The sequence below is a fragment of the Pteropus alecto genome, unplaced genomic scaffold, assembly GCF_000325575.1.
Source record: "Pteropus alecto unplaced genomic scaffold, ASM32557v1 scaffold13, whole genome shotgun sequence".
Classification (NCBI taxonomy): Eukaryota; Metazoa; Chordata; class Mammalia; order Chiroptera; family Pteropodidae; genus Pteropus; species Pteropus alecto.
Genome location: NW_006434373.1, coordinates 10,503,998 through 10,518,637, shown reverse-complemented (window position 1 = coordinate 10,518,637; position 14,640 = coordinate 10,503,998). Strand labels below are relative to the sequence as shown.

The window sequence follows — 14,640 nt, the reverse complement described above, 5'->3', positions numbered from 1 at the left end:
TGGAAACATCTCAAGCAAATAATTAGTTAATATTAGTTGATATCAGTAGAAGCCATAATTTGTTTATAAATATATAACATACATATTTATACTATGTATACATTTATGTATGTATGATACTATATATTTTTTCATTTCTATATTATAAACTCAGCGCTAAATTTTTTCTCTTTCCGTATTCATCACTTCGTGGGCAAAAATGACAGCTAAAGGAAATAGTTGTTTTTAAAAAATGATTGATAAATCCAAGAAATCTTAATATAACAATTTACCATTTCTTCCCAAATAGAAGCTCTAACAGGAAAATGTGAAAGAATAGCAAAATGAATTATTACACGTGATCAATTTTTAAAGGTACTCTGCTAGAATATTCATATCTCTGCAGTATCTGGCTACAAATATGGCTTTGCTTCATTTTCAGTTTTCCAAAGACTCTGTTTTATTCATATCATTGCCATAAGTGCTTTATTTGATTTTGCAAGGATATTGTTTAACTTTTTCAAGATTTTTCGTTTGTTACGGCTTTACAAACTGGCTAAAAACCAAGAAAGGGGAAGTGTTATCTTTAAAATCTAGGTTCACTTAACCATTATGAAGGTCAAAAACAAAGTCACTACCTGACATAACAGCTGTAAACAATACATATAAAAGAAACATTCTCATTTCACGGGAGCGAGCAATAATGCAAATTAATAAGTTTATGTTCGTAAACAGATCCTCTACTGGAATATAAATTAGGAATGTATCTTAATAAAGAAAAAAAATAAGAGTTCTTTTTCCTCATGTAAGTCTTTTCATCTAGCAAACTGCAAAGAATAAAACCCCGCACACCAGCATCGAAAGCAAATTATTTTCATAGGTATCTGATTGGGGCTCACACACCTTTCATTTGTGTTTCCAAACGCAGGGCTTTACAAAAGAAACACTTTTTGGTCCAGATGGCCTTCTAGAAGGCTCCCTGAGAGAACTCAGAAGTCTCTCTAGCCAAAAATCTTGTTTCCGCTTATTCAAGTGCCAGAAATCCCACTGCCGCTCTTTCACGCAGATCAAATAACCCATCTACAGATTTGGTCGTTGTCTTTGTCAACTGAAAGGGTTGATTCCACTAATAGACAACAGTGCCCTCCCACACCCAGGCTTCCTCCCACCCACAGCCTTCTCTGCTTCATTTGTAAGCAGGAATACTAAAACCAGAGCCAAGTGATTTCTAGAGAAAATGAAAGTTGAAGGGACATAACTCTACTTTTGAGATTCTCACTCTGCATTTCTCCCTTTATTCCTATGTTTATTTAATATTTTTAGAACTATATGCCATAATTTTGACTTTAAAAAGTCAAATTCTTAAAAAAGCTGAGGAACTGCCAATGATGACTTTAAAGTTAATTTGATTAACAACAAATTGCAGATTTCGAAACATTTAAAGTAAGGCAAGACAATTCTAGTGCCAATCATATTGCATTTCACATAGTTTTAGTGGCAAGTGGCTGGTCTAGAATTAGAGGATAAGAAATTTTGTATATAGCTTAAATCTAATAATCTAAAGTTGTTTGCTTCATCCTTAATTTATAACACATTCTTAAGGATATTTTAATCAAAATATTTTTATTCTGGTTTATATTTTTCAGGAAATTTATTGCTCAGTTTCAGTTAATTAGGGTAATTCCTTAACTGGATGAAATCTCAGAAATTTTCTGGTCAAATCTCTTCAGTTTACAGCTTAATACATCAAGACTAACAAGGGTTTGGAAGTTGCCCGGGGTCACAGCCAAGGTGATGATGGAGTCCCAACCAGAATTCTGGACTCACTTGGTAAATAAAGATATGAACATATAGCATAAATGTGGTTTCACTTGGATCACAGTGAATCCCCACATTAACGACCAAAGCTATAGACAGAACCTTAAAACTATTCAGTCACAAGCAAATGTAAATTTGGTTAGTTCAGATTAGTATCTTATTATTAGTCATACACTTTTTTTTTTTTCCCCAGCACGAGCAGAAACTGATGAGGAAGAACACAGGGTAACTGTGTGCCTTCCCAGCCATTATTCCCCACATCGCTCCCTCATTCACAATTTGTCCTGTGCTTGTCCACCCACCTGGCCCCAGAAAGACTTCTTGGCTCTGATCACTGCAAACCCCATTCTGTTTCATTAGCCATCATTCATTCACTCTCCCGAGGTAGACTAGAAACTCTCAGAGCAAGACTGGGAGCCTTTGGCAAAGAGGCCATATCTAGCACTGACCTCGGCTTCATCTCCCTCAAAGGACAGGTCCCCAAGATCACATTCTTAGTTACTCCTGTGGTCACACAAACACAATATGGCTTTCAGTGTCTTTAGTAGCAAGATCCAAATAAGGGCCATGAAAGAATGGTTTTCTTCCTTAGACATCTTTTCCTTTTACAGTATTTCTCCTTCTTAGTACCCATGGCTCTGTATGTGTGTTTCTATGTATCTTTCCCGTTCCTCCCTCATTTTCCTTTTTTTCTTTATATCTCTCTTTTTTTCTCACCATGTCATCTCTATATCCCACCACCATCTCTTGCCTTCTCTCCTTTAACTGATTATAATAGAGAAATTCAGAGCATTCTTTTAATTTTTGTTGTATTAGAGAATTTTATAATTCTTTTTTGTATTAAAAGCAGGTAAATGAGATTTTATTTTATTAAAACGTAGAAATCAAGATTTTCTATAATACTCCTCTTTTTTTTCCATTTTAGGTTAGTGGAGCTTAATGAAAAAAAGGGGGTGGGGATTTCTAACAACTACCCTACAGAATAAAGAATTCTCTCTTTTGTATCACTTACCTCCCTGCAGCATCTTGGACAGAAATAGGTACGCAATACACATTTAGTAAATACTATTTAGCTAACTGGTTTCTAAATTTCTGACAGTGCTAAAAAGAAATTATTCGTTCAACTTTTAACAGTATATGTGATACTGACCTTTTGTTTCCTTCCAGAAAAATTGAGTGAAAAAATCTCACTAATTATCCCATCAGTTAATATTATCAGTTAGTTGTATATTAGTAAATTCTTTAAAGTTCAAAGTGCCTGCCAGTTAACATTTGTTCATTTAGATGTGTTTCAAAGAAAGAATAAGCCTACAGTATATAAAATAGAAGTTTAACATTATTGGTATTAGCTGCAAGCTGCTATAAAATGTCCTTCAGTCTCTGCTTTTCTCCTAAGCAATACCAGCTTGAATATAACTTATAATATTCTAAATTAAATAAAAATATTTGCACGTTTATCTCAGTGTTAAAAATATTTTCAAACACGATTTCTAGTTTCAAAAAATATCTGAGAAGAATTATATATTTAACAATAGGTTAATTTTATGGCATGCAAATTATACCTCAATAAAGCTATGGGGGAAAAAAACGAGGAAACTAAGCACAATGTCTAATTTGCTAGCAAATGTGGAAACTCCTTTAGATTTTGCGATATGCTTATAAATCCAATTGTTTCACCTTGGTAGGCTTTCTACATGTCTTGCTTGGCTTGACTTTTCCAGATTTCCTTATCAAAAGATATTTTTTTAAAAAACTTGTCTATTTCTGCCTGAAATTTTTTAAAGATAAATCTGCTGCCTACATTTCATGAACTCTGAGAAGAATTTTAAAAACAGAAGGCACCTTTGGTCTCCCCCATCCATTTGTGAAGTAAGGATAGCTCTGGTCCACTGAGACCCTCCATCTGGGCAGTAGATGACTCTGGACTGGTCACATATTAAGATAATTGGCCCAAACATTCACCTCAGTTCTCCTCCCTACCATTCAGCTACCTCCACTTTCCCTGCCAAATTAATTTCCCAAACTTTCTACTGCTTCTTTTTTTACCCAAACTTTCTACTGCTTCTTTTTTTTTCTTCTCCGACTTCCTAAAACTGTTGGTAAAGTCCCAAATTAATTTTATGAGCGTACAATATGGTTTCTATTTTCAATGTAGAGCTGAAGCTAAATCATTCCCTTTTTAAAAAGCAAAATGTTAACGATGTCTATTCATTTTACATCTACTCAATATCCACATTCCAAGGAATTTCCTCCTTTTCAAACCCATCCGACCTTTTGTCCGGGCTAGGATGCTTCCGTGTCCCGCTCACCCTCTGCCGAAAGCTGTCCTTCTTTTCACTGCCTCCTCCAGCGTAAGCAGTACTCCCGATTTCGGGTCACCTGCATTTGATTAGTGTCTCCTCCAGCTGATATTCTAAGTTTTTAAGTTCTTTTAAATATATTTGTTTTTAAATACTGATGCTGTGTCAGATATATTGCACCCGTGAGTCTAGTTTTTTAAAGGGACGATTCAGTCTGTGATTTATAAGAGTTCAGGGGGGACAGGAAGCTTTAGGCAAGAGCTGGCTTCTCATTGCATCTTCAATAATGTTGGTCTCTCAGAACCCTTAAAGCTACTCTGAAATTATAGAATCCTGTTATAATTCAAATGCTCTGCCTCTCACTGGGCCTTTCTGTGGTAAATGGAGTTAAATCATCTCTGGCTAACAATAGCAGTAGCAGTAGTAGCAGCGGTGGTGGTGGCAGTGATCACGATGGCGGTAACAGCAATGAGGTAGAGGTGATAGCACTGGGAATGACAGCAGCAGCAATCTCAGCAGGGACGTGGTCCTGCACGGCGACAGTAATGGTAGTGGTGGTAGCAGCTGCAGCTCCCTTGTACTGAGAGCCTGTTACACGACAGGCCATTACATACATTATTTTATTTACTTCTCACAATAATTCTACAAAGGAGGTATTATCCCCTTTTTACAGATGAAGAAACCGAGGCTTGTAAATTTTTTGCTGTGGATCCCACACAGCTAGGAAAAGGAAGAGCCTGGCTTCAAATCCAGGTGTAGCTGACCCAAAAGCCCATATTCCTAAGCTCTGCCCAAGGGGCCTCAAGCGGGAGAACCCCGAGAAGCAAGGCCCTTTCTCCTTGTGTGTCTTTGTGCACTTTTTGTTCCAGCTGCAGCTACTGAATACCACTTCAGAATGTGCCATCCTGGAGAGTTGCCTATTTCTGTTTGGTGGAAAGTTGCAGAGGGGCTGCTTGGACAGGCGATCCCTGGTGTCCTCTTAGGCCAGCACTGACCTGATAGGTGGAACTGTGCTGGGGAACGTACAGGGCCCTTCATTCCATTCTCCATCAATGGTCCTGGGTGCTTTTTAATAGCCAGAGAGCTACAGGAGAAAGGATGGAAGGGATGAGGGGGGAGCTTCTCCAGGTTTTTCCAGCTTTCAGAACTTGGAAAATAAATCCTATAGGCTGCAGAATGCAGGATCCCTCAAACCCCCTCCGAGGCCATGCTCTGAAACAGGGCTTAAAGGACCTTCCTGAGCAGTTCGAGAGGCCCAGATCGTCACTGCATTCCCCAGTCAGGTACAAAACTAGCCTCTTCAGACCTTCCAACTATTTCATCCCTATCAGTCATTTAAAAGGCTTTCCCATCCTACACCATGGAATGTCATCTGTCAGAATTTCAGTGCTAGTAGCAACAACAGATTAGCCCGATGTGAGCTGTTGTCCACGTAAAATTTAAAATTTTTCACATAGAGATACATTAGCACCTATAAATTCTCTGACCATAGGGAGTAAATGGCTATTGAATCTTAATTCAAATATTAAAATACTTATCAAATTATCACTATATTTTAAGATGTTAAAAAAAGAAAATCATGTTCTCTATTTCCCAAGTCTTCAGATATTCTTTTACTATCTTAAACTATGTTTATCCGTAAAACAAAGGGTTACTGATATTCAGAAGCATATACAAGGATCAAATGTCACCTTTAATCCTTCTTACAAATGCTTTGGATTTTGGAGGATTTAAAATGTCATTCACATATTTATTATTGAATATTTTTCTCACAAAGGATTTCTCACAAAATCCTTTGGTATTTTTGATATTAAAACAATTATAGTAAGAGCTTTCAAGTGGAAATTCAGGACAGAAACATGTTATATTTCAGTAGTTCTCAAATTCATTTATTAAAATTGCATTTTTACATATTTGCTTATCTGTACCTTACCTATATATCATTATTTTGTTCAGCCTCATCCTAAGTAGTATCTCTGAAATAACTTTAGATATGCTAGTTATTTTTTGTAAATGACATCAAAATAAAAATTTAAAGTGTATAGGATATATAAAACATTTAAAATTTTTTATATTAAAATTTTTTTTCTATAATCATCACAGGTACCATAGTTAACAGCCATACTTTGGGATATATCGATTAGTGGAAAGAGTTTGAGATTTGGGAAGAAAAGCCTTATATTGTCATCCTATCCTTCTGATAAATTCCTTTAAAAAGATTAATATTGAACCAGTTTTTGCATCTATAAATAAGAAATAACCATGCCTTCCTTACTACAAGTGAGAAAATGTCTTTGAAAATATTTTGTAGAAGTGTAAAACACCAGGAGATGAAAACTCCTTTTTTGATAATGGGTCTTCCTAATAAGAATGTAGTCTTCCAATTTTTAGTTTGGAAATGAACATTCTAGGGCTTACTGAGGGCTATAATTACCTAGAGTATAGATCACGGTTGCTGAGAAAATCGTCATATTTCCTTCTCAAGGGAGAATGAACATCCCTCACTGACCTCCGTCCCCCTTTCTTGGTATCCAAAGAGTCATCAGCGGATGGAGGGTCAATCCATCCTAGATGGTCCCACTCAGAAGCAAGGCAGAGTCAGGCCGGGCCAGCCTTTAACTTTCCCATTGCTGGGGCCCCAGACTACCCCTGAACAGAGGGAAAGTGCCCAGAATAAAGAGAGGGAAAGAAGTGGTTCAACTTCCTCTGTTTGAGGTCCAGGAAGAAGCAAGTCTGGGGCCAACCAGGGCAGGCAGCACGAACATAGGGATTCCAGTGAGTTCCAGTCCTGCTTCACCAAGCTGAGACTGGGCCTTTGGTGCTTTGTCTTAAGGAAAGTCAAGCAGCTAATGAGGAGCGGAACTAATATTTTTAAATGTCTGTCTTCCAGATTGCTTTAATTCGGGCTAGATTAAGCTCCCTTTCCTCAGGCCCTAGAGAAAACCCTTCATCTATAGACAGATCCGGTATCTCATACTGTGGTCCTTCATTTTGCTTGATCCATCGAGTCACTGGTGGCCAGAGGCACGAGTGGCCCCACTCTCGGTCTCGATGTGCTACTCCCAGTTCCTACCACATCTCTTGACCATCGTTTGGCATCCCTGATCTTCTAAACCTGACTTTAAAAGTACCTATCCCTGAAAGCCCTTCCCTGGCCAAACCACTCCCATTTTGATGGCTCTTTCTGTCTGTGGCTCCTCTGTCTGCCCTTGCACCACGAATGTAACATACTTGCTTGCATTTTAACTGTTAAATCATTTGAATGAGTTAACCTGACCCCAACCCAGAATCACACTCTTCGAGGTCAGTCACTGTGCCCTGGAGGCTCAGCAAGTGTTGGCCAACTGATCAGTGAATAGTACAAGACCAGGGAAAGATCAAATGGTGCAGAAAGATGCTTGCAGGTAAAGAAAAGGAGAAAGGTAAGATGGATTTTCCCATATCATTCTTTCTCAGGCACCCAGCTCGGGCCCCACAAAAGAGCCAAGCTCCACTCTGAACCATGGTTTTTGAGTACTGGGTTCGAGGGATTCAAAGATATATGAGACATGGCCCTGCCCTCAAGCGCCTCACAGCATAGTGAGAGAGACAGCAACGTAAACAAATAATTGCAATAGCGCTTGACAAAGGTGATAAGGGGAGGCTGTGTAAGAAAAGGAAGATTAGCCCTACAGGGAAGTCTAGAAATGCTTCACAGATGTGCCATCTCCTGCACCTTGAAGCACAAGGAGGAGTTTGCCAGAAAGACAGAGAAAGGGTCTTCAGACAGAGAACAGCATGTGGGAGAGGAACCAAGGTGTGTGTGTGTGTGGTGGGTGGGGGGCGGGGTTGGGGGACTGGCAGGAGACGAGGCTGAGAGCAGAGGCAGGGCCTTGTCTTGTCAGGGGAGCCTAAATGTTCCTTCTAAGAAGATTGCATTTGATTCTGTAAGTCCAAAGGGACCCAAAGCAAGATTTAAGCAAATAGATGATCCTATCCCATGTTTTAGAAAAATAACAGCACGGTCCCAATGAGGAAGATCCAACTCCCCCGTAAGTGTCTCAGTACTCTCTCAGTGAGACCTCTGCTATCCAGCCTCGGAGCCAGGCAGCTTCCCACTGAGTTTTGGGTGACAGGCAACCAAACATATCCTTAAAAGGCATGTCATAACCAAATTGTCAGGGGATCAAGGCCATACTAGAGCTTGTCCAAGGACTCTCCAAGGGTGATAAGTTGAAAAATGGGAAATAAAAAAGAATGAAACCGTATTTGTCAGAGCATCGTCTTCCCCCATTTTCAAGAGTATCAAGGAGCAGTGGACTTTGTAAGGAAGAGCTATCACAGGAGCTCGTGGCTGGGCCTGAGAGATTTTAGCGAGCAGACACACAACCAGGATCTTGAAGAGAATTTGTTAACGGCCAGCGCTAACTGAAGGTTTTAGGAATTCACTGGGAACTGTTGTGAGGTAAATTAATTCATTGGGTGTAAGACAGCATCACAGAGAAGAGTGTCACCCTAAAAAAGGACTGTAACAGCTGTGCTCAAATACTGTCATTAATGCTGATAGAGAAATCCTTCTCATAGGGAATCACAGCAACACCATCACTGGAAGCTGCCAGAGAGAACTCCCTGAATGCCCAAAGAAGTTAGCTGAAAATAAAGTGAGTAAGGAAAGCATTAGATTAATTCATGGTTTCTAGAAAATTACTCTGAGTACTCTAGAGAAAACACTTCTCAAGTACTAAGTGCCAGAAATGCAAAATACATAATCTTCATAGATGTGATTACTGTTGTCATCACCACCACCACCATCATCAATACTTTTGCCATCAAATTGTAACTCAGATCCCCCCGCCCCCAAGGAAGAACTTCAGGATCTATAAAGTTCGCGTTAATTCAATGCCTATCTTACCACCAGGCAATGACCAGGATGTTAGAAAAACTACAGCCCAATAGTAATTGTTTTCCTTCCTATACAGATGACATCCATACTAAGGTGATATTACCCTTCACTTCCAGGAGACTGAAACCATAGACACTTGTATAGTAAGATGTGCCAAAGTGATTGACCAGTCACTTTTTTTCCCCGACAAATAACTCAATAGGTAATTGTTGAATAAAAGTCTGTTGCGCCAGGAGCTCCATGGCAGCTCTAGCGGGGAATGCACAACATGCTGTAGGTACACAATGTCATATCTAAGTGAGCAGAGCAACCTGGCAAAAATGATCCTGTTTGAAAAAGGAAGCCATTTCAAACCCTCTGATTGCTCTGCACTCATCACACTGGCTTCTCCTCTAAATCTTGCATTTTATGGCATCAGCTTCTTTCTTCCCAGTCTCCTACAGCAAACTGAAAGCTCCTTGAGGGCAGGATTGGAGTTGTACCCATATCGAAGTCGGCCTGACCATTTCTACCCAGGGGAGCTAAAACACAGAATTTCTCAAACTTCAATATGTATTAGAATCATCGGAGACTTCCTGGCCAACCTACAGGCCTTCTATATTGTAGGATTTAGCCCAAGAGTCTACATTGTAACAAGCTGCTCATTGTAACAATCAGAATCAAATGATTCTGATTCAGGTGGTCAGGGAACCCACTCAGAGAACACTTCCATCAGTGAGTCCAGGATAAAAGTCTGCAGTACACGCTTTGGATCAGATAGAGCCAGGTTTTGTCCCAGTTCTATACTTACTAGCTACAGGGCAGCCTTATACACGTTTCTTAAGCTCTTCGAGCCTCTGTTTCTGCATGTGTGAGGATAGATACAAACTCATAGAAAGAGAAGAGAATGGTGGTTGCCAGGGAGTGGGGGAGGGGAGATGGCGAGAAGCTGTTTAATGGGTGCCGAGTTTCACTTTTGCAAAATGAAAAAGTTCTGGAGATCTGTTGCACAACACGGCGAATATATTTAACACTACTTAACTGTATACTTAAAAATGATTAAAATGGTGAATTTTATGCATTTCTTACCACAATTCAAAAGAAATAGAAAAAATATTGTTAATGAGAAGAGTAACAGCACCGCAGTGCTGTTATGAGCATTACATGAAATAAAGCATGTCCAGCGCCAGGCGCAGTCACTGGGCTAGCAACTGCTCAAAAAATTATAGCAACTATTATTGTTGTAGTCATGGTTGTTAAGGTTTTTAACTATGAATAGGTTGCTATTTAAAGGCCTTTTAAACCAAATTATAGTCTGAATCTTCAAGGTGATGGAAGTTCCCTCTACTTTTTGAAATAGTATGTGCATCAGTTTCTCAGGAACGCATTGGGCTGTGAAACTGAAACTGATCTATAACCATTTATTAAGGAATGTTTCAAACCCTCCCCACAACTCCAAGTAGCTTTTGACAAACCACGTTTTTCTAAATCCTGACCAATGGATCATTCACATATAGATCCATATATTTAAAAAAAAAAACAAACAAACCCATATTATAGGTCAATATGTGAAAGCAGAGGGATATTTGTCGTAGGCTGTCTGATTCTTAACACTAAAATCCTCAATTTGCAGAGATGAAAGAAACAAAGAACAAAGATGTTGAATCTTGTTTTCCAGTTTAAGCTTCTTAAAGAAAGTCAAGCAAAATCTGCCACCATAGGAGAAATGATCTCTCTCTCTCGAAACACTACATGAAATATTTTGTATCTTTGATGTGCATGCGGAATCCAAAGCAGATTCGGGAACATGGCATAGACCCAAAACCGTCATTTCGATTCTCTGTGCATCGTTTTGATTTCATGTGCATCTATGCTAATTTTGTCTCCCCAGCTTATTATTTAAGCCTTAGCAGGACAGATGTGCTGTTTTACAGGGCCATAATCCATTTGGTGGGCGGATAACCAGGAGGTCTTTGGTCTTCATCATTTACTCCAATAAGGAAAGTAGACTATTGCCTTGTAAAACAGCATGAGTCCCACGCCCTGATTTCATGTGTCATGTTAACCCACGAAACATCCTTGCAGCTTCTAACCAAATTTATAAAATTTATCATGGTCACAGAGATAACCAAAATTAGTACTAGGCTGAATGAAATTAGGCAAAGGCCAACCTGGGAGTATAAACAGTAAAAACAAGGGGGTTGGAAATACTTACAGAATGGGATTATAGGCCACACAGGTGTCCATATGAATCAGATCTATCATTCTAAAGCTGAGGTTAAGCAATACAGTCATGTGTCGCTTAACGATAGGGATACTTTCTGAGAAATGCATTGTTAGGCAATTTCATCGTCGTGCTAGTATCATAGAGTGCACTTACACAAACCTAGGCCGCAAACCTACACAGCATGTTACTGTACTGGATACTGTAGGCAGTTGTCATGCGTTGCACTGCGATATTACAATGGCTACGACATTGCTGGGTGATAGGAATTTTTCAACTCCATCTTATGGAACCACCGTCACATCTGTCATTGACCGAAACATCATTTTTGGTGCATGATTATATACTGGTGAAAATTCTAATCTTAGTGACTTTTATTTTATTATTATTATTATTTTTTTTATTATGGTGACATAACAAGATCCAGTAAGTTTCAGGCATACAGTTCAACAGTGAGGCATATATATACATTGCATTGTGTCCTACTGACTTTTAAATCTCTCTCTTGATTGAAAAATAAATTCTGAAGTCATTGCTAAGGATTCCCTGCCAATTTTTTTAAACCTCCATCCTACGTATAACTCTATGTTACTGTGGGAGTTGGGAGTTTTCAGAGCCCAGGGGATCCATCCCAGAAGTCCTGAATGATGCCAGCATTAACTATTGACAGGTAGTGCTTGTGAAATCCAGAAGTAGATGGCAATATATGCAAATAGACTATCAGCTAGGATTATGATTGTTCCAATCCACCTCCAGGTCTCAAAAGACCACTCGCTTTCCACTCACGGCAGCATCCTTGCCAACAGGTAGAAGGAAGAAGAATTAAGATGAAGAGCTGTGATTACAAAAAAACAAAAAGAAGTGATTAAAAGAACACGAATCACCATATATTAACTACAGATGCTGGGCATGTGCTGCCTTCTGTCCATTCTGATGCACTAAAGGAGCTACCTTGTTATCTTGGTGTGGGGGCCTGTGATGAAGGCTTGCAGTTCCTCACCTAGAACAGGACCTAGATCACATGACACATTCAAGAAGTATTTGCAGAAGGTTAAACAAAAATGAATCTGTAAAATGGAGATAAACCAAGATGCCTCGAGATTCCTTCCAGTCTTACCATTCAACAGACCTATGATTTTTATGTTACAGGCTCATGTCTCTTGTCATTCTAATCCACTTCTGCAAGTCTATACCAACTGAGGAATCTCTTTTTACTCAGTACAATCCTGCCTTACATTTTTTCATCACACGATAGTATTACCCCTTAATTACGTTACAGCGATTAGGAAGCATTCTGCCATTAACCTGATCATACATTTATTTTTTCAAACAATAATCAGTTGCCAGAACATATTACTATTTTTAAAGTTCTATGCAATATTTTAACACTAAGGAAATATTTACGTTTTCCTTACACAGTTTTCTGCTTGATTTCAAGAGTTAAACAAACAGTTTCCAATATCTTGTCTCTGATGTTTTTCCACTCCATTAAAATGCTAAAGGTTTTTTCCCCTCTCTTTAGAAGAGAAAAAAATCCCTTGTAATTTACTTTGGCTTTCTCAAAAGTTGGGTAGGAAAGTCAGTATAATTCAGGTGGAATCTAAAATGTTCTTGTACAAGGTTACGCCGAGAGGAAGCCTATAATTTCCAAGCATTCTTTCAGGAAGTTTGTATTCTCTGTTTTCCAGGGAGCCTTTACTTTCCAAGGGAGTATGATCGACATGCCATTACTGAAGCAAGCCCAGAACATTGTCACGCTTGCCACATCTATCAAGGAAAAATGATCTGTTAAATGAAGCTCTCATCAGGTGGGCCGAACATATACAGTGGGTTTCTTAAAGACAAACAATAATACTCAAGGCAACTTGTTAGTATGCCAGATTGGAACCTTTCTCCATTTACAGTTCATGGTGATCACAATTTTTTGTTGTCATTATCTTACAGGCCAGTTATTCCTCTAAAAGTGAACTTTCTTCTTTTTGGTTCCAAGCTTATGATTTTATTGCTCATAAATGTGTTATAGATATGGACTTATGATTTCACAGGGAGATAAAATAGTGGAGAAAGATGGGCTGTGAGGAGAAATTAGGTTTTTAATGGAACAGGTCTTTCCCAAATACGTGTACTCCCTTCACCCTTCTCATGCTAAATGTTTCCCACATTGTTCATTTGTTCACTCGACCCCATAATTTTAAGAAAGGCCGGGCTTTTTAAAAATAATAACTAAATGAAGAGGTTGTGTGAATTGCACTAGAAATCTGATAAAATGATAGAGATGGCATTGAAAAGTTGATTAAGTATCATATTGGTTTACGTAGATATCTCTAAAAATAAATCTTCAAAACTGATTACTGTTAACCTCCACCCCCCAAAAATGAAACATCCACAGTCCTTGGACAGCTAGATGATGACTACGAAAGCCCTCATCCTGGGCGAATGCTCTGAGTCAACCGTTACCAGCAATTAAAAAATAAATGTGCAGAAACAAGACCATCCATTTTCCCCCTTTATTTCCCCGTTTAACTGTTTGCCATTGAGGCCATTTCCCCGGTAAATGTATGGCCAGGACAGGGCCCCCTCAGCAATAAACTTGTAGCCTCTAAGAAGACACAATGCAGCAGATCTGGTGCATATGGTCCCCTGCGAGATTTGCATCACATTAGAGATGCTGCTACAGGTCATATGGGTGGTGTGGTTAACGGGCTTAGTAAAGCTGTTTTGAAGAGGTTAACCCAGCTTGTAGGAAGGGTAAATAAACATAACAACCAGCCATTCTTCCCTATTCAGCATGTGCTCTTATATTGAAGGCTAAAGGGTATTGAAGCTGCGAAGGATCAACTTGTGTTTGCCAGAGGACGCCAATGAAATTTGAAACACCAACAATCAGAGATTTTGTTTCTGCTCCTCATTAAATCATGAGCTTTTGTGTTGAGACTCTGGACGACTGTTCTTTAAGAAATTAACAGAATGGGAAGTTTTAAACTCTACACCAACCTTTTCATGACCTACACAGCAGCAAGGCTGCTACTCTTAGACAAACACCACGGGGAAGGCTGTTCTGTTTATTTAAATTTGTAAATAGAAAACAGTTGTTTTTTATTTTCATTTTTCACCTCCTTCTATGCCCTTTTTGTTTATTTCCTATGTGGCCCCTACTGTTTGCTCCAGCCAGGGGTCTACTTGTCCCTTACCTCTTCCATTCCTACAGGAAGCCCAAGAGGGGAATAGAATTGAAGGTTATATATAAGGAAAAGCACTATGGAACCAAAGAAAAGTGGGAGAGGCGTCATGCAACACCCACCCACCCATCTCACTGCAGGAAAAGGGCAATCCAGTTCTGACAGGCACATCATGGGAACCTGACACATTCTTGAGACACCAACTAATATTCCCAAACATGGGATCTGAGGAGACAGCTCTTAAACTGAGAAGGGACGTGCCAGGCTGGGGTCCTGGCC

The 14,640-nt window shown here is 39.2% G+C and overlaps 1 protein-coding gene across 2 annotated transcripts in view; it reads left to right on the top strand.

The window, feature by feature from the left end:
- The window catches only part of CLYBL (citrate lyase beta like), a 208,081-nt gene extending 193,965 nt beyond the window's left edge, over positions 1 to 14,116 (top strand). Inside the window, exons 8-9 of one of the 2 annotated variants that reach the window (XM_025045011.1) lie at positions 12,871 to 12,990; positions 13,990 to 14,116. In XM_025045011.1, the coding sequence (XP_024900779.1) occupies positions 12,871 to 12,966 (96 nt within the window). In that variant the 3' untranslated portion in view covers positions 12,967 to 12,990; positions 13,990 to 14,116. Of the gene's footprint in view, positions 1 to 12,870; positions 12,991 to 13,969 lie in introns of both variants that reach the window. The other variant, XM_025045012.1, reaches the window with a different exon arrangement.
- The last annotated feature ends 524 nt before the right edge of the window (positions 14,117 to 14,640 follow it).